The 23,899-nt window shown below is 33.0% G+C and overlaps 3 protein-coding genes across 3 annotated transcripts; 2 read left to right on the forward strand and 1 right to left on the reverse strand.

Annotated features, from left to right (window-relative positions):
* The first annotated feature begins 2,940 nt into the window (after nt 1–2,940).
* Nucleotides 2,941–5,187, forward strand: LOC112528593. The gene has a single exon (XM_025139616.1). It carries the CDS (start codon nt 2,941–2,943, stop codon nt 5,185–5,187), a length of 2,247 nt encoding a protein of 748 aa, XP_024995384.1.
* Nucleotides 5,188–6,144: 957 nt separating this feature from the next.
* On the reverse strand, nt 6,145–8,378 carry LOC112528594 (scarecrow-like protein 6). The gene has a single exon (XM_025139617.1). The coding sequence runs from the start codon at nt 8,376–8,378 to the stop codon at nt 6,402–6,404; it is 1,977 nt and encodes a 658-aa protein (XP_024995385.1). The 3' UTR covers nt 6,145–6,401.
* Nucleotides 8,379–18,725: 10,347 nt separating this feature from the next.
* Nucleotides 18,726–22,447, forward strand: LOC112527778 (autophagy-related protein 8f). The gene is made up of 6 exons (XM_025138578.1): nt 18,726–18,812; nt 19,239–19,279; nt 20,752–20,807; nt 21,247–21,299; nt 21,786–21,904; nt 22,205–22,447. The coding sequence occupies exons 2-6, from the start codon at nt 19,243–19,245 to the stop codon at nt 22,297–22,299; spliced, it is 360 nt and encodes a 119-aa protein (XP_024994346.1). The 5' UTR covers nt 18,726–18,812; nt 19,239–19,242; the 3' UTR covers nt 22,300–22,447.
* The last annotated feature ends 1,452 nt before the right edge of the window (nt 22,448–23,899 follow it).

Consider the following 23,899-nt stretch of genomic DNA (forward strand, 5'->3'; position numbering starts at 1 on the left):
TGAAATCTATAATTAATCAACGTTTGTTTTTCCAAAAAAAAAGCTATTTTTTTTTTATCAAAATATCATATGTGATATATAGTAAGTTTAAGTGGAAAAGGAAATGTAAGTTATTCATGACATAACATGTGATATTTGTAATGAATTACGTTTTGAATCACATGAGATCCTATACATATTAAACATGTCTAACTACACATCACATGTGATTTTGTTTTAATTATTTTTCTTTATCAATATTTAATTTGAGTAACTGTTTTTCACGCTTTAAATCATATATAATTAGGAAAAAAATTACGAATTTTTTTAGAAAAATGTCAATTACTTGTGAATCAGATATGATTTTGACAAAAATTGTATTTTTTTTTAAATATTGTCTTAAATAAAAAAAATCTTTTCATAAGAATCAAATTACTTATTTTAAATATATGATATAATAAATATTTTTTAAAATAAAAAACTAAATCACAAAAAGGGTAAAATAAAGAATTTTAAATTAATGACATTTCCAGCAGATTCTTTAAAACAGAGATTTTTGAGATTTTTTTTTCCAACAAATTTTTTAAAGCTTCTCTAAAATGGAGAAAGTATGAGAGAGAGAATAAGAATATCTCCAATATTTTTCAAAAAAAGTGAACTAAAAGTAAAAAAATCATCTCGATTGAGTTGGTGTTCAGTGTACCGCTTCGTGGGATGTAAATAAATTTTACAATCATCTCCAACGTCTTCTCAAAATAAGTAATCATTTTTGGAGAAATCATTTTAAAATAAATTTTAAAATCTTTAAATAAATTGTACGGTCATCAAAAGTTAAAATCTGTTAAAGATTTTCATTGGTAGGAAAATTAAAAAATAGTTTCAATATCTTCATCTCCAACATATTCTCTATTTTATAGATTACACAATTATATTATTTATATACTTCATACAACTTATAAGAAACATTTTTGAAGAAATCTCCAAATTTATATGGACAAGAACATCTCAAATGTATTGTCCATCATTTTTCTAAAATAGATAACCAAAAGTTAAGATCTCCAAAATAAATTACATTAAACTCTAACAGATTCTCTATTTTAAATATTTCATTATTAATTATATTATTTAAATATTCTATAATCTTATGGTACTAATATATTTAAAAAGACTTTATATAAAATAATATTAATTTAATCCTCATTGGAAGAATGAATAAAAAGTAAAAACCCTATTCTCTCCACATAGGTGCTTATGGGTTGGGTTGATCGGGTTGAAGACATTTGAACAACCAACCCAATACTTGCGGTTTGAAAAATCTTAACCCAATTCAATCCAATCCAAACCAAAGTGCAACCCAAACCGTACGGGGTTGATCGGGTTGATACTTTGATATATTAAAAATATTATTTTAACCTTGAATACATTATTCCTCTACTCATAATTTCTTTTTCATCATCAATCATTTGATACAAATTATCATACTTCTTACGTATATCATATTCAATTAATTTTCTCAGTTTACATATATATGTTCACTGTTACTGAATATATATACAAATAAGTTATATAGAGATGAAGAATAGATTGAAAATATGTATATATGAATAGCGTACGTGATAGTGTAATTGTCTAGTGTACATATCAATATAAAATCAATAATCATATTAAATCCAAAAAATGAAAGGATAACGGGTTCATAAGGTTGGGTTGGGTTCAAATAATAGTAACCCAATACCTACGGTTTGAAAATTTTACAACTCGATTAGACACCGGGTTGTTTCGGGTTGAATTATTTCGCATTGGGTTAAGTTGGGTTGGTCGAGTTTTTGAGCACCCCTACTCTCCTTAGAGTTTTAGATAATTTCCTGTATTAGAAGTTTTCTTCATGATTCTCTATTTTAGAGAACTAGAAGGGTACTCGCAAAATGCATCGAGACACATCTCAATTTTAATGTTTTGTTTTATTCTTTGTCTCCGTTGATTTTACAATATGGTTTTATACGGTTTTGAGAAAACGATAATTTTTTATATTTTAATACAATATAAGTTTGAAGATGTTATAAAATTTTGAAAAATAGGTTGTTTATCTTGTATTTGATGTTGTTTATCTGCAGTTAGTTACACAAATTCAAGAATAAAGCTTTAATAAGTTGTATTTATGTATAATTTAATTGTAATATTGAATTTTAAGTAATACATCAATGACCAATACTTGATGTATAACACCTGAAATTCAAGATTACAATTAAATTACGCATAAATATAACTTATTAACATTTAGGGATTGTTCATTTCGTTTTCTATCAAAACCCGTATGAATAAAGCTATGCAAATTGATAAAGTTGTTTATATGTTAACAAATAAATTGTTGTTTGGTTGTTATCTTAAATAAACGGTCTCAATGTGATAAATGATTCTTTATTTTATCCGATCATTTTAAACCCAATTCCAAACCATTATTCTCAAAACCAAAATCTTAAATTTTACTGCATCTTCGTTTACAACCCATGTTCACTGCATCTAAACCAAAACCAGTTGCTTTTTCGAAATGGAGGCCATGGTGGTGGGAAGTGCCAGAAAGAGAGATCAAGAGGTGGGGAAGGACGAAGACTAATGGGAAAAAGACAATAATAACATATCTTTGATGGTAAAAGAGATGAATAGAACACATGATTGAAGGATTGAATAGCATATATAAACAGATTTTTTGATGGAACAAAGATCAACAAATCAACGAAGAAGGAAGGTTATACCATTGAAGCCATGTGGATGAAGCATTAGGTGAGGAGCAGTGAAGGGTAAAAGGGGATGAAGACAAAAAGTCATACCACTCTTTATATGTATTATGTGGCTGCTATTTTCTGCACGATACTAGTACAACTCTCTTCAAAGTCATACCACAAGTCAATAAAAACCTATTTAAGCAGTAATTAGCAAAGAAAGATCCACAACGGAGAGAAGATGGCAAATGGTGGCTGCAAACCAGATGGGTCTCTGAATCAATCAAAGTTCGATGAACCCATGCCATGGATCGGCATCTACGTAGCAACTGCATCTTTAACCTGTGCCACAGCCATCGCCATAGATACTCTACATGCCTTCAAGTACAAAAGATTCTGGTTCCCTTGCAAATTCTTTTCCCTTAACGCCACAACCCTAACTCTGATAACCATAGCCATCAAATTCTCCATGGATCTAAATTCCACCATGCCTCACCGTCAAGATCAGCTAGCAAAAGTAAGCAGCTCTGCTTTCATATGTACGGTAATGGCTGACTTGTTGCCTTCTTTAGGAACCATGAAAAATACTGAATTGTTCATCAGTATTATAGCTTTGGTGATTCTTGTTATCACTGTCATCTCCAACATCTGCATACAAATGGGTACTGGGGTTATCTTTGTTTTCTGGATAGAACATGCTATCATTCTATTCATCATGCTTATTTTACTTGCAATTGTGTGTTCTTTGTCTTTGGCTGTTCCAACCACAAAGTCTTACTTGGATATAAAATATACCCAGAAACTGAAATTGACAAACATCGAATGCTTCAGAAAGAAAAGTTCATCGATAACCGAAGGAATTAGGGAAGATTTAAGAAAATATTGGATCTTGGCGTATTCTTCGAGTCCTCAATTTGTGATCGGACGGTCAGCACCATGCACAGCCTCAGGTGCATTTTGTCTTCTAAATAGTCTGATCTTAGTAGAGGCAGTACTCAGATCCTACTTGATGCCATGGTCTCTTAAGTTCTGCAATGGAGAATCTGATTATAAGTGGTCAACTACAACGGTGCTCATAAGTCAAAGCATAGCAGTGGGGATAGGTACAATAGCACCTGCAGTTAGATGGTTCATGGCTATCAATTTCAGCTCTTCAAACAAAGCAAAACAGGCTTGTAATAGAGAGTTGGGTGTGGAGATTTACTGGATAAAGAAGCTACTTGAGTGGCAATTGCAGCCATTGGACTTCAAAATCAGTGGCCACCATGGCAGAAAGTTGGTTCTTAGAGCAAAGTATCGTACTCTTAGATTCTTTATTGGATTGCAGAGAGGGATTGTTTTTTCATGTCAAATTATTAGGCTCGTTTCCATCTTCTTTGTAGGTAGGTTCTTGGATTTAAAGAGGTTTATTAGATGCAAAAACAGTATTTCCAGCAACGACACAGAGTTGGGATTGAATCTAAGTCGTTATGTCATTCATCTTGGTGGAGAAGAACATCTGGTGGACCTGATCATGAAAAACAACCCTGACGCCACTGATCACTGGATCAAACTCGGTGAAACCCAGAAGCCACAGAATCTCATAAAACTTCTTGAGAAAGTTGATTCTTCATCGGCATTTACAGGAGTTGGAGAGTTTGATAATGACAGTGTTCCATCGCTAGGTTTTGCAGAACCTCCCAACTGTTGGGGGCTCCCAGTTGTGACGTTAACAAGCATCGCACTTGCGCTTCCCTCCATCGATCAAGAATTAATCAAGCAGCTGGTTAGCAGTGTACACGAAGGCTTAAAGTACGTCAGAGAGATTGAAAACAATCTGGATGAGAAGATAAACTTGAAAAATGTAAGAATGGCAGAAGAAATAGTTTGGTCAGGAGTCGAACTGGATCGCAAATGGTTAGATGTTGATCTTTGCAAGATACGACTTAAAGGAAACGGGATTAAAGAAACCATCAAATCCCTTTCTGATATTTCAAAGAAAAGATTCATGGAGTACGGGGAGATACATTTGATGCATTCAAATGAGTGGTTTCAAAATGAGGAGCCATCTCGATGGTGTATCAGATTACTGGCTGCAAATTCTATGTACAGAATATGTGAAACCATTCTGTTGTCACCCGAACTCGAATCCCACGAAAGCAGCCAGAGATTATTTGAAAAGTTATCGCTCATGATTTGTAAAATATATTCGGCTTCTTTCACTAACCTTCAACACGTAATTTCCAAAGAATGCCGCGAGAGTGGGATCGAGGAAAGAGAGCTGAATATCCGGCATGCGCTTCTTCTCTTTGGGGAAACACAAGAGATTCTAAGAATTCTCGACATGAAAAAGATTCAAGATTTAAATCCGGGACAGTTGGTACACATCGATGAATGGCATCTATTGTGCAACCGCAAGCAGACAGATTCACTAAGCTACGTTTCTTCTTCGACCAATAAGGAATCAACCATCTTTAGCCCGTCTAGTCTCCATATATCTATAGAGTAAATATACGAATTTAAAATACTGATAGTTTTGAAAGTTTATTTGATTGTTAACTTTAAAAACTTATAAAATCAATCAAAAATACACATAACTTGTATGATTTGGTTACAATTACAAAATCTTGGCGTTTAACTTTTGTTAAATAATTTATATACATATGTATAATTATATTTACATTATTACCAAAGAATTATAAACATATATATATATATATATATATATAATTTTTTTTTTTAGGGTTATGAAAATTTATTTTACTTAATCATTTAAAGATAAAATAATCAGAATTATTAACAATATATATATAATTACTACAATTATGAGGTTGTTAATTGTTGCAAGTATTTTTGTGCGAGTTTGTTTTCAACAACACTGAGGTCATCGTTTTTGTTAGAAATGTGTGTTAATAAAAATATATAATTGAGAAACATCTTAATCGATCAAAAAAAAATGAACCTTAGCAATTTAAAATTAAAAAGTCGGATTTATTGACTAAGTCGTGTATGTGTATATAAGACGAAATATTTATAATCAAATGACGTTTGATTCATAGAACGTTTTTAGAATATATCTAAAGAACTGGAATTGAATCTCAAAAAATATGACGTGTTTTATTGGCAAGAATAGGAATACAACTTGTTAAACAAATTGACAAAAATGGAAAATAATACTTGGGATAGTTTGTTTTTTTCGCCTCGAGGTGGTGGTTGGCGTATGGTGATTGAGGGTAAAATAGTCTTTTTATTCTCGATACAATTGACATCCTTGCTACATGAAAGGAATCGAAAAATGACTTATTTAGTAAGTTTTTAGAATGAGACTTTTATGCAAAAACTCAAGTTCTTTTCCAAACACATCCCTCCCAATTAAAGAACACGATCTTTCCATCTATGAAAAAACCCTATGAAACAAAAACATTTTTAATATATACAAACAACTGTATCCATACAAGACATAATGGAAAACCAACCAAACAACCCCTTGATGTCATCTTTTAACATATAGTTGTATACATGATCATGAGTTTCAACACAAAATAATAATGCACATCCAAATCAAAATCACTTCCAACTAATCATGATTACTAGACAATAATATATAGAAGTTGCAGTCAATAATTAAGTTTTAGTTTGAATATTATTTATTAAAATTACTAATAACGAAAAAGATCCATGAAGGTAGTTGAAGGTTAGTTAAAACCTCTACACAATTTCCAATCAGCACTTCCAGGCTGAAACAGCCATCAGCTCACGCTTCTTCCAGCAAAGCACAAGCGACCCATGCCTCTTCTCTACATCAAACCCCCTAACTTCACTCCTCTTCACAACACAATCTGCTTGCGCTTCTGCAAAATTACTTAATCCCACCGCCAAGTAACCGCCCGCAGTGAACAGTGTCTTCCAATGCGCCATGGGCTCCGGGAACTCGACTTTTCCCATCACCATGCTTTCAATTTGAGGCTGCAACAAGAACTTTTCGATCTTGTTAGCTGTGTATGAAGGAATGTTGGCAGCACCAATGGATTCCAATAGAGCTTCATAGTACTGAAGACCCTCCATGAGATACTGTGGGAAGGTTAGATCTGTCCTTTCACATCCTCGATCAAGCGACACCACTATCTTCGGAGAAAGCTGTTTTATGAAGTGCAGAAGGGAGGGAATGGCAGCTAAGTGGGTTGAAGTTGACCAGATTGGGAAGTTCACACCAACTGCCGCCTTCCCGGAAACCAAAAACGAGTTAGGATCAAAAGAATCGAAGTTTACAACTTCAAGCTCGAACGAAATCCCGATTTCTTGAGCAAACTGTGAAAGGTTTTCATGCATGAGACCGAGTTCAACGGGGTGGTGAGTCGAAGGTGAAGCAAATGCAGTTATCTTCAATGAACAACCACCACCATTGGTGTTTGTTCTTCGAGGAAGTTCTTGTATGAAAGAAGCCCATTGAGCACCAAACCCAATATCAAAATCGATAATGTGGATGTTATCAGCGTCATCAAGGGCTTCAAGTAGTGCTTGATTTGAAGTAAAATTCATAAACTGTATAATTGGAGAAACTTCTGAAAGGACTTTATAAGCGCACATCTTGAACATGCCATTGGAGGGTGAGGGAACAACCCTCCGGGGGAGGGAAGTTGGATTACATTTCGAAATCAGAAAAGCCATTTGCATTTGCAGAGCTTCTTTGAAGTAAAAACCAGACCTTTCAATAGGCTTATATGGTGCCATGGCTGAAGGAAGCTGGTGATTGAGCCGCGCCAATATCCCTTGCGCATGGGAGAAATTTCCAGATAGCATTAGCTCAGCCGCGGCGTATAGCGGGTCACAGATAAGCTGTTTCTGGTGGTAATGGGGCGGTGGAGGAGCGGCACCTGGTGGTGATAGTGGTTCTTGCTTTGCCACAACTGCCATCATTGATCTCTGTTGGTGGAGTGACAATAGCTGATTTTGTTTCTTGAGTAGAAATTCATGACTCTGGTCGAAAGCCGGAGGTTTTTGAAGACTCGATTGGTGAAACTGAATCTCAAGCGGCGGTGGCGGTGGTTGTGGTTGCTGTGAGGGTGGGTTTACAATCATTTGTGAGTTGAAATTTTGTGGGTTTTGACCTGGGTAAAGGAAGGGGAAGAAGCTGGGGAGTTGAGGGGGTGATGAGCTTTTGAAAACGGTGGTGGGAGGGGCATTTTCGTCAATTTGGTTGCCCTGCAAGAGCTGTTTGAGGCTAAAGGAAGTGTCATCAACGTCACCTGAAATCCACCGGAGAAGGGATTGATCCTGGTCCTGCACCTGAGAACCACCGGATTCAGATAACAACCTTTCCCAGTCATCTAATCCAACCCCAAATCTTTTTTGTTGTGGTTCAAATTCCGCAGAAATGGGCTGTAGCTCCGACCACTCGTCTTTCCGGCAACCACCTGCGATGGTGGCAAGGTTTGCCAGAGACCCAGAAACACCCATTTCCAGGGGAACAGAATATTCCGGCCAGTTTTGTTGGATGTTGTTGTCTGATACACCTACAGTCGCTGCGTTGTTGTTGGCTGCACCGCCGCCGAAGGAGGAGGAAAGATTGGATATAGAAGTTGAAGGGCTAGGGCTCCGCCGTGTGTCAAGAACAGAGATTGGTTCATTACTGTTATTGCTACCAAAGCTGCCTTCTTTGGAATCTATAGAAGGTGGGAAAACTGCAACTTCATGTGCCATTCCTCTCATCTATTTACAAACACGAATCAAACGATGATAATGAACAATAACTCTGAAGAATCTTGGGCTTCTATGTGGGGTTTTCCTTGAAGCTCTTAAATGAGCTAAAAATGAGCCTAATTAACCAGCAAAAGCAGATTAAAACCTCCACCAAAAGAAATGCAAAATCCAGGTTCTTTTTTGGTCCATTTTTGGGGGGTTTTGAAGCATTAAGATGATTGAACCCAAAAAAGAAAAGAAAACACAACAAGTAACTAGTTTCAAGAAATCTTGGATCTTTTTTGTGCAAAACTGAACAATTTTTTTGTGGGTTACTTGAGATTAAAAACATTAATGATTTGATTAAACAGAAAAAAAACAATTAAACAGCAACAAAAAATGAAGAAAATAAAAATGAACATCAGAACAAGTTTCAAGAAATCTTGGAGGTTTTTACTCCAAAAATGAACTTGCTTTGCGGGTTCTTTAAGATCTAAAGCATGAGATATGATTCCAAGCCCCCCAACCCCAAACGCGAAATGAAAACAAGGAAATGAGAAAGAACCAGTGAAGCATCCAGTTGGTTTCAAGAAATCTTGGGTCCAAAAATGAACATTTTTGTGAAGTTCTCAAGCATTGAGATGAGTGAACAGACTACAAACCCATCTAATAAGAAGAGAAAATTAGCAAACATAACAAGAAGAAAGATTCAAGAAATCTTTGTGGTTATTAAACAGAAACCCAAATCAAAAAAGAGAAAATGAAGCACATAAATCTTAATCTTGGGTTCAGATTTAGAGTGAAAATGAGGTTGAAGAAAGCAAACCTTTAATCTTCATCCACAGACATCACCATTTGACCTCCATCTCCATGGCTTCAAATTCTAATTCTAATTCTAATTCTAACTCTAACTCTAACTCCAATTAATTGAGAGTGATTTCGAGGGTGGATTCAATGTTGAGCCATGGACGGATGCGTGCATCATAAATTTTTAAAAAATTAAAAATAAAAGTGAAATAAGTTGCCCCTCTTTCACTCTCCTTCACTTTCCTAGTAAATATCGGAATACTCTTATATCCTCCCTCCTTTTGCTTATATATTTTTTTATTTTGGTTTGTATTTATATATATTAAAAAACGTCCAAGCTTTCAATGTGTATTATTTTCCCATAAATAATTTATTTAAAATTAAAATATTATTTTGTGTTTATTAAAATTAGACTAAACTTTAACTTTGGTCTCTGAGATTTAATTAATTTTTAAAGAGGTGGGCTAAATGCACCCTTATGCATTGCTTAATGCACCTCTACCATGAATTTCTTCTTCACACATATTAACATAAATGCATACTTTTTACATTCTCAATGCTTGAAATGACCTGATTCTGACATGAAAAAAGGTGCCATTAGCACTCCCCTTTTTAAAAAATGAAACCTGAATTTTGATAAGTCTAGAAATTATTCTTATAGTTTTCATTTTGTTTTGAAAATAATTGTTCGTCACTAACTCCGTTAACAATTTTCGTTAGAGTGATGAACGGTTTAGTCTTTTCACTTATTTTCTTAAATATTTTTAAAAAAATATATAATATATAATTTATACATTGTTTCTTATATTATATGTCATAGTTTTTAAAATTTATATATTAATAGTTTATATATTAAAAATATATACCATATGTACATAATAATAGTAATAAACAAAAAAATATATAGATTTAAAAGAAATATAGTATATAATTTAAGAAATAATACATAAATTATATATTATATTTTTCTAAGAATATTTAAGAAAATAGGTAAAAAGACTAAACCGTCTCTTACTCTATCGGAGATTGTTATTCGAGTTAGTGACCAAGGATAATTTTCAGAGCAAAAAGAAAACTATAAGAATAATTTATAGACTTATCAAAGTTCAAATCCTACTTTTAAAGATTTCATTAAACTTATGGACCAAAATTAGAGTTTACTCTTGAAATTCTTATCAAACGTTCATTTGGTAAAAAAAAAAAAATTAAAACTATATGAATTTTAAAGATTTCAGGATTTAAACTATTTTGATTGAAAATATTAAAGTTTTAATATCGTGAATTATTGGTCTTCTTAATCTAAAATAATGATCCTACATATTTGACCAAATATCCTAAACTTGATTGACTATGTAAATCTTTTAAGTATGGCATTATGGACATCTTTATTAAATGCATATGTACTTAATATAGGGTTTGTTCATGTCTTTTAAAGTGTATCATTCTAATTCAATATTAACTACTTTATATACTTTTAATACATCTTTTTAATTACTTAACACTAACTAATCGATTAGAAATAATTTACACTTGAATTATAACACTTTAACTTTTTTACTTATTAATTAAAAATGATATTATTTTGTCACACACTAAAAGAGGATAGTAACGGAACTATATTCTTTTTAAAGGTGGCACAATTTGACTATAAAAGAATATCTAATTTTTTTTTTTCACAAAACTAGTATAAACTTGTTGGTTTGTTTCTTATTCTTGTATAGAAAGGACCCATTTTTTTTTAGTCATGTTTGTATACATTCTTAAAAATACAAGAAGCATATAAAAAAACACTAAAACTTAAGCTAAAAAACAACAAATTTGACAATAGTGGAACTCGAACTCAGTTTTTTTGTACAAAAGCAGTAACATTTACCATTTCTACTGTTAAAGTATTTGCCAACATTTTAAACTATATAATGATACCTGATAATACAATATGCTACACTCTTTAATATAATGATACCTAATAATGGAACTCGAATCATTTAAGACCAACATGTTTTCGTGAGACCTATAATTTACACCGAATCTTTACAAAAAACACTTTAAAGATAAATCTTTATAATAAATTTTTATACATTCATAGTGTCTTATTAAATAAGTTGAGTATAAATCTTGTGAGCTTATAGATCTTTAAAAAAACAGACAAATCTGAGTAGAATCTAAGCCTCTGAGTGTATGCTTTTATTATCAGAGAGGAACGATATTTACACAAGAAGGAGGATGGACAAGTTTTTTTTTTCTTTTCTTGTGTGTGTGGAAATGTGGATTGAGGGGACACGTGTACAAGAATTTGAAAAACGAAATACCAGTTGAGGGACTATTTAAAAGAAGGTGGGGTCAGGCTAGTCAATGTGCTGTCAACGTTCTAGAACTACTACATGGAAGGTGTATAACACGCCACATGGCCAGCGCGTTGGTCAATGCAAAGTCATCAACCTAAGAAAGGACGGCGGCACGACAAAAACCCTCTTCTTATTATTATTATTAGTTATTAATATAAAAACTACGGCGGTAAAAAGGTTTTGGATAGTAGGAGTAGTCATAATATAATAAATCAGAACTTTCTTGTCATCTTCAAAAGCTACCCTCTTTCTACCTCACTTCTTTCTACACATCTATCCATGTCTTTAATATAGTCTCACAAATAAAAATAAATAAAAATAAAAAATAAAAAAGTTGATATTAGGTAAATCCAACCTTATATATATTATATATATAACTCATTGTAACTGGTCTATATGTGTGTGTTGGTATGTCTATTTCAAACTCTTGTATTTTCTATTTTTATTAATTTAAGTTTAAAAATATACGTTTAAGCATGGAAGATTGGTTAAAATAATCATTTTTTTCATATAAATTGGTCTTTTAGTTATTTATTTTTATGATTTACCCAAATTTCATTACATATACAAGTTCTATTTCCGTCACTTGCAGATCCATCTAAAAGAAAAAAAATTGTCAGATTTAACTCAGGTCCATAATTGTGGCGGGATGGCCAAGTCTGCAATTGCGAATACCAAACCTACAATTTGATTTTTTTGTCTTTTATCTAGGTTCATAAATGGCATACGTAAAACTTACAGAGGTAGTAATATTTAGATAAATCAGGAAAAGAAATAATTAGGAGATCAATTTAAATATGAAGAATAACTATTTTGGCCGATTTTACTTAAAACATGTTGTGATGTCTTATTTTTATAGTTATATATCACCTTTACTTTGTCCCACAAAAAATATTGGCTAAATATAATATAGAGTAAATTATATTTTTCGTCCCTATCGTTTGTTAAAAAAAAATGGATTTTGTCCATCTCGTTTTGGAAATTTTAATTTTGGTCTCTATTGTTTGCAATTCATTTTTATTTTCGACTTTAAAGTCAAAACACTACTTTTAAGTAGGAAGGACTATAATAAAAATGAATTATAAACCATATAGACGAAAACAACAATAAACTTTAATCCTAAAGACAAAAAATGTAACGAATTATAAACCATAAGGATGAAAATCGTAATTTCAAAATCATAAGGATGAAAATAGAAATTTTCAACAAACCACAAGAATTACTCTATAATAATTGTTGTTTGAGTAATCACACATGAATGGATCGAACAACATTTCAAATACATTTTTTAGCATAACTGTAGGTATTTGAACCAACTTATAGACAACAGCTAATTCTCCAACCAGTCACAAAATGGCCTAGAATCATTAAAGATAAATCTCCATAGCCACAAAGACTTTGACAACACCTATACTCGAATCCAGAGAAAATGAGATTTTCACTACGTTCCTCCAAGCTTTAACCAGTGTCACAACCTAAGTGGTTTCCAAATACATTCACTTAACATATAAAAGGATTTATATTACATTTGTTGTATTAGCGTCTAACTCATAATTTTCTCATACAAGATAATGCGTCGAATATGTAATTCTACTTTTACCCTTTAGAGATCTCTAAACATTTATAGCACTCAACTTATCTTATTATATATAGCAGATATATTTACATTCAAGAATACAATCACGTATTATATATCAACATCCGTCTACATGTCCATCTCATGTTTTTGTTTCTTGACATTTACGTGGTTCTATAATCATCTAAATGTTACTTTTATGTGGTTAGGTGTGTTGTTTGACAACTTTATTTTTATTAACCTGGATATCCAACCCGCTATGCGAACCAACTAATCTCAGGACGACCACCTGCTTTGCAGATAATTCAGAGTCACTGCATTTGAACCTCCGTGGCCACAAGTGCATTTTTATTCCTTCTTGGATTTGAACCTGAGACCTCTTGATACTTTTGACCTTTGGAGTCAAGCTCAAACCAACCAGGCACCACCCTTGTGGTTTTGTTTGACAACTTTTAAATGAGAATTTGTTTCTTTTCTAGTAAGAGCAAGATATCTAACACACAATCCAACTTGTTTGAAGCAGAAGAGTTTTAACACACCCTCATCAAAAAACAAAGTGACTTAAATAGATCAGTATGTACTAGTGCTTGTTATTGTCAAAAATTACATTGTAGTAAAACTCGTTAAAGATAAATGTGTACAAAATTGCTCGTCTTTAACAGTACCAAAACAATACTGAAAAGTGACAGAACAAACAAATAAATAAATAGATTTAGACATCTATATGATCAACCACGTTTCCAATTATAATTGTAAAATGAGTAATAATAAAAAGAGTAAATTGTGTTTTTTCGTCCTTGTGATTTGTTATAATTTGCGATTTTCGTCCCTATGGTTTAGAAAGTGTGGTTTTCATCCCTATAGTTTGTAATTCATTGCTAATTTTGTCTTTATAATTTACAACTTATTGTTGTTTATGTCCTTATGGTTTGCAATTTTTTACTATTTTAGTCGTTTGTACATGATATAACATAACCATTACATAATATATATACTAAGGTACTTTTATAATAATGTATTATGTGTGAAGATGATTGCATCTACAAAAACCGGTGAAAATACACATTCAGGTCTCATCACCTTCACCACCTTTACAAAATATATCATAACATAAAATACATTCATCATTTCTCACGTCACTTATAAAAAGAATCTTACATGTTCTTCTCTCTCTCTCTCTCTCTCTCTATATATATATATATATGTGTGTGTGTGTGTGTGTGTAGGGTTGAGTTCAAGTGAGAAGGAGAGTTAAGTTGAGAAGCGTAAGAAGGGATCTTAATCCTTAGATGCATATTAGGATTAGATGCACCGGATCAATCCCCGTATCAAACACGATTCATGAGTGGGTTTGAGATTAAAGATGTTCAAGGGTTCAAATCACTTTTCACCTTAGCTCTCCTTATCACACAATTTTTTGTTTATACATATAAACATTTTTTTTGTGTAAAGAGGAGATGAGATTATGTGTTTTTTTTATTAACTTAGAATCCAACCCGCTATGCAAGTCGAATAATCCCAGGGAGACCACCTGCTTTGCAGATAGCCCGGAGTCACCGCATTTGAACTTCCATGGCCACAAGGGGATTTTTATTCTTCATTGGGTTTGAACTTGTGACCTCCAGATACTTTTGACCTTTGGAATCAAACTCAAACCAATCAGACACCACCTTTTGCTTTTGCTTTACTCTCCAATCTCCATAGAAGGCAACCATTTCCACAAGTAAAATGAAGAGAAGTTTGATGTTTTACACAACAAAGTATTGATCTTTCCATGTCCACTACATCTTTGGTTGCCTACAAATCGGGTGTGCCTTATGGCCCTACCCCCTAAACAACCATACAAAATGGACTAAACAAAGAAAATGTTGCCTCCTAAATAAGTGTAAATATTCATTTAAAACCATCATCTAAATGTCATTTTTTATATGTAAAGTGAATTATTAAAGAGGTGTTTCATTTAATAAATAACAAAAAAAATTGTTATTAATAAATATGATTTTTATCAATTTTCTTGAAAATTCTATATGTTTCTCATTAGCAGAACATTTCAAATTCTATATGTTTGGGCTACTTTCTACCTTCATAATCATTTGAAGACTTGTAATTCATTTTGAATTTTCTCAATTTAAAATCGTTCTTTTCATAATTGGTATTTCCAACTCTAGTTTGATATTGAAAACATATCCTGAGAACCACAAGGGTTTCAACATAGTGGTTGAGGTCATGTGGGATGTGGTGGAATATCCCAGTTGCCCAGAGTTTGATTCTAAACGTACACAAGAATTACCAGAACTGATTTATTACAGCCATAATTTGTCGGGATTAGTACAGACATAGCATGGGACGCCCTTCCAAAAACAAACTTACCCTGAGTTCAGTTGCATACAACATGATTTTGATTCTTAAATCCAATTGTGCAAATTAACCTAGGATTTCACTGCACAACACTAATCTTAGTTTATCCATCATCTTTCGTTCTTGTAAAGCTATCTCGACTCTTGTTCTCCATCTAATAACAATGCTTCTCGCAAAGTTATCCCACATGAATAATATATGAATACCTGGTAAGTATTATGATGATGAAAAACATAAAACGAATACGAAAGTATCAAACTTACGATACAAAAAAACACTTAAATTTACGTTTTATTTATTTATTTATTTATCGTTGTCGAGAAAGTAAACCTAAACGTTGATGATACTCCAAAAGGTACATATATATCTAAATTTAGACAAACATTAGTGACATTGAAGGGGACAAATGGAGAGGGTCTTTAATCAATAAGTTGCAACCATTGATAGTGGTGTCACACCCTACATGAGTCTTTGGCCCAATTTTAAGGACACATAGCTTCCTTTTTACTTAATTTATGAATCATATCATATATGATATTACTTTGAATAACATGCTTTATCTATTTCATAAAAGTCAATCTTTAGATGTTTGATAAGTTAATCACTAAACTATGTCCACTATTTTGGCCATCAATCCATATCAACACACAATACTTTAAAGATTTTTTTTTGTCAATTTCTATTACGTGATTTGTTAAATTACCGATTTACGTCTTCGCTAATAGTTTAGGTATTGATGATAAGATCCAAGCGAATAAAACTACGTTGAAACGAAAAGTCTCGATCTATCTTGGATCTTAGGGTCCGTTTGTTTTGCAAGAATGAAATGGATTTGGAGGGATTTGCATTTCAAATCCATTCCAATCCTGTGTTTAGTGTACCGGATTGTTCGGATTTAAAATCTTATAAATTATTTGAAATCCTTAAACATAAGATTTTAAGATCCCATAGGAGTGGTTGAGATTTCATGGGATTTCGTAGGATTTTTATATAATAATGTTTAAAAACATGTTTAAAACACTTGTTTTCTAATAAATCATTAACAAAAGGTAATTTAATATTTTTATAATTATTGGTAATTTGTTTTATAAATTATTTATAGAATATGGAATTCCATTCCATTCCATTCCAAATCCATCAAACCAAACATATCAAAAATTTCAAATCCTTCCAAGTCCAAATCTTTTTGTGAAATCCAAATCCCTCAAAACCATTCCATCAAAGTAAACGTCCCCTTAGAGTTGTCACCGCTTAAAAAAGATAAAATCTAGTCGAGAAAAAAGGGGTTTGAATGTGAAATTAAACCAAGCATATGTTGTTTCAGCCCACATTCATATAAACAAGATGGGTCAAGAATGGGCCTGTTTGTTTTGGCCCATTTTGATTTAAAAGACCAATAAGCCTAATAATTGGTATCCAATTAACTATTTCTATTTTATTTTTAAGCCCGTTTGTCTAGTATAATATTAGACCATTAATTTCAACCATATTTTTATGCACACACCCATTACAATCAAGTACCATATGTCTACCGTAAAAGTCCTAATCTTTGAATTGCAAGGAATCAACTTTCGGGATCTACGTTGGTCAGAACTAGGACGTTATCAAAGGGTTAGTCTTTGGTCTCTTAAGAGGTCAGAGGTTCAAACCTTACCAACGGTGAGGAGGGTGTATGAGTTTATTTATTGCATTTGTCGTATATAAATGCTATATACTTTAAAAAGAAAACTACGATGTTCCCAACATTCACACGGTTTATAAGACAACTCTTGTTACCAAGCATTATGAAGAAAATTATCGCAAACCCAAGAGAGGAGGGTGGTTGTATCTAACGTTCACATTCAAATTTTCATTTGTTATCTTGAGTTTTATATTGTTTCTTTAAGATAAAGGGGGAAAATATGTATTATTTTTTTTATGTTCGTTTGGTTTAATCTGTCAAATTCCATTTTGAGAGAATTGAATGTTATTAGGTTTGATCTAATGTTTGGTTGATAAGAAATTGAATTAAATCTGTCAAATGAATTGGAATATGTCTATTTGCTTTACAAAAGAATTGGAATGGAATAATGAAAAATGACAAATAATTTTCTTTGATTTTTATTGAGTATAAATAATAAGAATTAACATTTAATGTAAAAAAAAGATATGTAAGTTACAATTTATGAGTCATATATAAACATAAAACATATGTTACTAGCAAAAAAAATCGAAATACAACATGGTTACCAGGTGGTGGATGGTAGTAGCAGAAAAATCGAACAAGAACCAACATAAAAATCGATTTCAAAATCTAAACGAACTTGTTCATAAAAGCAAACATCGAACTAGAGCTTGTTCATAAAAGGTTCAAAACCAAACAGGAAAACCGAACTCCCAAAACCAGATAGAAAAATCTATTACATAAGCAAATCGTCTTCGAAGAAGGTAAGCGTGAAGGAGAATCATACAACCAAGATTTTTAACCCAAATCTGTCGAGAGTCCTCAACAAGATGGAGAATTCTTAGCGATATCAAAAGAATTGTACTCGAGTATGTGAAACTCGTGTTTTGAGTTTGTGAAAACGTGAATGAGGAAGGAACAAGTTTTAATCAAACTCTAGGGTTTAATAAGGGTAATTTTATCATTTTAAGAATACTGGGTGGAATTAAATTCAATTCCTTCCTCACTATAATGAAATTCACGAGATTCAATTTCATTCAATAGATAAACCAAATGCCAAAATGAAATTTCGTCACGAAATTGACTATTCAAATTCCATCAGATTCTATTGGAATCCTGCAAGCCAAATGCCCCCTAAAGCATAGCCACCGATAAGAAAAAGGTTGAATTTTAAGTGTCATAAGAATATATTGTATGATATGATAGTTTGCTTTTTTGTGTCACATTCCATTTAAGCAATCCCATGCCCAAAAGACTCATCGTGTTCTACTTATATTCCCATTTATGTATTTTACTATAAAAGGAAATCTTGTATTGTTAGCTTTTATTACAAGTATCGTAAATAGTTTAAATAATAGAGGCACTTTATAGACGGATAACATGTGCCAACCACGTGTCTCATGGGTTTGCTACGTGATCCATGGCCGTGGTTTGGTTTGTTATGTCATCCCCCTCATTTAATATGTGTCAGATGAAAGAACTTAGAAGGACCAAATTGTTAAAATTTAATAACAAAAGGGCTTAAAATGGCAATGTATGGATAATCTGGAGTAAAATGCAACTTTAGCCCTCCCCTCAAGCTTTCTCCTTTTTATACACACACACGCTTTGTTGGAGTTGAATAACAAAGCAAAAGCCATACTTCTATTATCCTCCAAAATCAATTCAGGCCCCAATCGGGTTTTTGCTCCACAATTCATCGAAAGGTTAGTTCTATTCAATTGTCTGGATGATCGATTCTTCAATTGCTTTTCATTGTGTTCTTTGTTTTTGTTGAGATGATTTTGAGAAAACGAAGGCGACCGATTTTTTTAGGTTTTTCAAGTTTGTGACCAGATGGGTCAATTTTTGATTTGAATTTACATGAACTTGTTACGAGTTAGAATCTTACTACTAGGGTTTATGTTGATTCTATATCTGATTGTGCTGATTAACCAGTGAAAAAATATCGATTATTATCGTTATTTGTGGATCATATTTAGGTGAGACTTTAATCCCCTTTGAGAAGAGTTGAATTTAAACCTTTGAGTATTGATTATATGTGGGTTAGACTTGATCATCAAGCAAATGAATTTATCCTTTCCATTTCCTGGTGCTCATTGTTTTACCCTTTTAAATCATTTAAACTGCAGTGAAATGGCCAAGAGCTCATTCAAGCAAGAGCATGATCTTGGTATGTATTCCATTTTTTTATATCAATATTTCTTCATATTTTTTGGCCTTGCCCCCTTTTCCAGTTCAGATTGGGAAGATCATGGGTTTGACCGTTTGAGTCAACGGAACAATTTCTTTGTGACAATGCAAGTTAAACCGTAAACGTTGTGTGCAAAGACTTTCTTGCCAGCCCTTGCGAAGCCTGAGGAGCCTTGGTGCACCTGGTCAACCCTTCTTTTTGTGCTTTGGTGGGTTGGGTTTATCTCATTGAGCTTGTAGTTTGTGAAAATACAAGGGAAACTTTTGTGCACAAAGACGTCCTCCCAGCCTCGCACAGCAGCGGACCCAAGACTTTTCTTTAGCGGTCCACTTTTAAGGTGGATCAAAGGTGTAACATCCCAGGGCCAACTGTACCAGTCTACCAGATATTGTCCACACAGCTGGACTCACTATTTTAAAACACGTTTGATAGAGGAGGTATCCAGTCCCTATAAGGCAACCCTCCCCAACCGATGTGGGATCTTACAAAAGGCCCGCAAAGTCGTGGGTTTGATCGAAGGGGCAAGCCGAGGCGGTTTGGTACGAGGGAAAATCAATGGTGTCTCTTTCGGGAATAAAATACATTTTTAAAATCGAATTAACCTCGACCTTTTCAGCAAAACACAGGACTATGTCTTAGGCCCGACATGTTTTTAGCCGTCTTCCACCTTTATGGGGAACTTTTTTTGGTTGAGTTCATAAAATTTTCCAACTTTAGTATTTGATTTGATTGTCCTCTGGGTCTTTTTTTCTAGGTTTTCAATTTCGTTTCCTTATGCTTCTGAAACTCTTAGTATTAAATAGGATGTTTTGCAAATCAAAATTAACTATGCATCTTATTTCACTTTCTTATGCATCTAGGATTTCAAATAACAACAATCAAATCGATAACTAAAAGTAAAAATACAAACAAACCAAGAGGAAAAACTCAAACGTGGAAACAATTTTGGGGAAAGTTAATGATCAAGAACATGATGTGAGGATGCACTTTAACAAAACGTGGAAACAAATTTGGAAAAGGAGATGAAATTAATACAGTATTCGATGTGTTATTGAAGTGATTTAGAGGCGTTTGTGAAAGTGACTTAGGATTGAAAGAGATAAAGAGTAAGAATAGAAGTTATTAGCTCTCTAATTGTGAACCAAAAAATTACATTTTTGCTACAAGTCAGAATCAAACCCATGCAGACTTAATCCGGCCAACTAAGACCATCCTGCCTGTTCTAGATTTCTGTTACAAACTTAGTTTTAAAATAGTTCAAGGCGTCTAAATTTTTTTCTTTTGCGATAATCAAGTGAGCGGGGGCATGAGACCCCCCTCAGTCCTTAGTAGGTCAGTCCTTGGCCTTGCATAACCAAGGAGCCATGGTGTATCAGGGCCGTCTTTTTTATATGTTGGTGGATTGAGTTAAATGTCATTGAGCTTGTGAGTTATGTGTTGGTTTGTTTCAGAGAAGAGGCGTGCCGAGGCTGCTAGAATTAGAGAGAAATACCCTGATAGAATTCCAGTGAGTATTGATCTTTCTCTAAAAAACTGATGACTACTTGTTGCATTTTAGCATGAATTCAACAATTTGATGCATTTGACATGCTGTAACAGCTTTTGTCACGAATTTGCTCCAACTTAAATGTTCTTTCTTGAAGCTCTTGGGAACTTGGGGCTTAAGTTTGTGGGTTTACTGTGGAGCTATTGAGCTACATGTTGAACATCACATGTCCTTCAAATAGGATCTTGCACTCGAGCTTTAAAGATATATTTTGACTTTTAAGGTCAAACTGTGCTTATAGCTTGTGGAACTCAAAACTGAGATTCATGTCTTCTTTCATTACATTCTGCTGTTACGATTCGCTTCAAGTTCCTTGAAATAGAGTGCATGTTTATGATATAGTCTTCAAGAAAACTTGCTGGTATGAGTTTCAATTGACCTTTGCTTTGGCTGTTTCAAGGTGATCGTAGAGAAGGCAGAAAGAAGTGATGTTCCCAATATTGATAAGAAAAAGTACGTATTATACCATCTTTTCGTCCCTTAGCCATTTTGTAGGCATACCCCATCTGTTTCACACTAGGTTTTCTTGTTTGATAAATGAGCGTCAAACTTAGTACTTGTCAATTTCCTAAGTAACACGAATGTGTTCAAGTTTTGTCTCCTTTCATATATTATTTTGTTACTCCTTTATTCTTCCAAAATTTGAATAAATTCGAATAGATTTCTAAGTTGTAGATAACAATTGCAAGGCATGCAATCCCTTGTTTTGAACTAATTTAAATTGTGTAAAATGGAACTTGTTGAGGTTTACACCCTTGGAACCAGGGGTTTTCATGGAAACAAGGGTGAGTAGAGGTCATGTCTTCATACATCCTATAGTTAACCCCCTAGACCCCACCTTCGAATGGGGTCATATACTGGGGCCCATTTGGTTCACTGCAGATTGCGGGTTGAATTTAGAAGTATATTGTAGTTGAGGTGAATGTTGGAAATCCTCAGGTACCTTGTTCCAGCTGACTTGACAGTAGGTCAATTCGTGTATGTGATTCGTAAAAGGATTAAGTTGAGTGCAGAGAAGGCAATATTTATATTCGTTGATAACGCGTTACCGCCAACAGGTAACATTTTAAAGGATTGTATTTGTCAGGTTCAGGGGAAAACTGCAAAAAAATGAAAAACCGAGGAACACCTTGGTAACCTTTTATTTGGACGATATGCACATGTGCATGCAAGTAAGTTATAAGCTATTTGTTCGGTATGCACGTGTGCATGCTGCTTCAATTACTTGTATGCACATATGCATACCTTCCAGAATTACCAAAATGTTTCTCAGTTTTTGGACTTTCTCCTGAACCTCCCTTTGTATTTGTATTTAATTAATTAAGCAAGCTATAATGTGTGTGGTGTTGTTGCTGTAGGTGCAATCATGTCTGCAATATACGAAGAAAAGAAAGACGAAGATGGTTTTCTTTACGTTACTTACAGTGGAGAGAACACATTCGGGAACCAGTAGCCTTGTTTGTACCGCCATTGTTGGCTTCTATTTGCCAATCATAACTACTTCTGCTTTCGTTAACAAGTTACCAAGAAGATGATACAAACGTTTGTATATAATCTACAAGACATCATTTTGTTAATAATCCATCAGCCTTTTGATTTTATGATTTCTGTCTCTGTTTTCGGTGATCAAACGAATACCTTTGTTTGTAGATTTCAAGACATCAGATGAAAAGAGGGATGAACCATTTGGTTTCTTGTAAAAAAAATGGTAGGAAAATGTAGAAATAAGAAAGAAGAAATGTATTTAGATTCTATTCCATATTTCTCCCGAATTGAATGCAGTAACAGAAACTATAAGGTAGGCTCAACAATCACGTGGACCGACCCCTTTCCAAATCCAAATATAATAGAGATCAGCAACCTGGACCATGTGCTTTTGTTGATAACCATGGTCAATATCAATATCAATACTCAATAATGTTGATCAAGAGGAATACACTCTTCAAAATATATGGAAATTTTCTTTTCCAATATTTTCAACTCAAGTAGGAACATTTATTTTGTAGAAGTATGCAAAAAAAACGACATATAAGTTCCTAACACAAAAAGGCCTAAAATGTCGCATGACTATGAAAATGTCAATTACTTGATGTTTGACAGTTGTTGAATGGTTTTGTATAGAATGATTAAGAGGCTCTCATGATATAGTGCAAAATAAAATATAATTATTTTGTAATTATTTACAATGGAATTATGACACTGAATGGTTAAGGGAGGCCCAAGATACAAAATCATTCAAATAGTTTTAAGAGACAAAACTTTTTTTTCTGCCAAACAAGATTCATCTCTTAACAATTTAGAAGTTGTCTCTTAATGAAACTATTAGTAGATAAACCAAATAACCCTTTTGAAAAATATGTTTTCGTCTAAAGATGATAACATAACAATTATTTCTTTCAATTTAAAGCAATTTTATGTTTTGGGTATTTTTTTTTTTACTTTAATTACACTATAATTTATGAAAATTCAAACTCGTTCATTGCAAGTGTAATAAAGTGTCGCCCCACCCCTTTGTCACTTCGCCATCACCTCTATCGTCTTCCTTATCAGATCCCCTTCCAGTGGTTTTCTTATCAATTTTTATTCAACAGTTTATTCTTATTTTTATGTTTTAATTAATATTGAAACAAATATTAAATAAAATAAAGTGTTCTTTTTTGAATTAACTTTATAGTTGAATAATGTTTTATTTTATAGTCTAAGTGACCTACCTAAGACTTATCTAATTAATGTTTTCCCATTATAAATTTGGACTTGGATGGAAAGAAAACGTCAAAACGAAACCCTTGTTTTCGAAATGGCTCACTGTTTTATCGCTACAAAATAGTTTTAAATTTTGAACTTTATTATGCATATTCAAGTCTTTTTTACTTTAAATTAAATATTCTCATATTTTAATACAAGTGTGTAGGGTAAATCGTAAACTAATGGATATATAGTACATATATTAATTAACCATACTTCTCCTTGAGAAACCATCAAGATTAGATTCTAGAGGTGTTGATTAATTTTCACACCTCATAATCAATAATTATATATTGTAATTGAATTAA

The sequence above is a fragment of the Cynara cardunculus genome (genome assembly GCF_001531365.2).
Source record: "Cynara cardunculus var. scolymus isolate 2C chromosome LG 15, CcrdV1, whole genome shotgun sequence".
Taxonomy (NCBI): domain Eukaryota; kingdom Viridiplantae; phylum Streptophyta; class Magnoliopsida; order Asterales; family Asteraceae; genus Cynara; species Cynara cardunculus.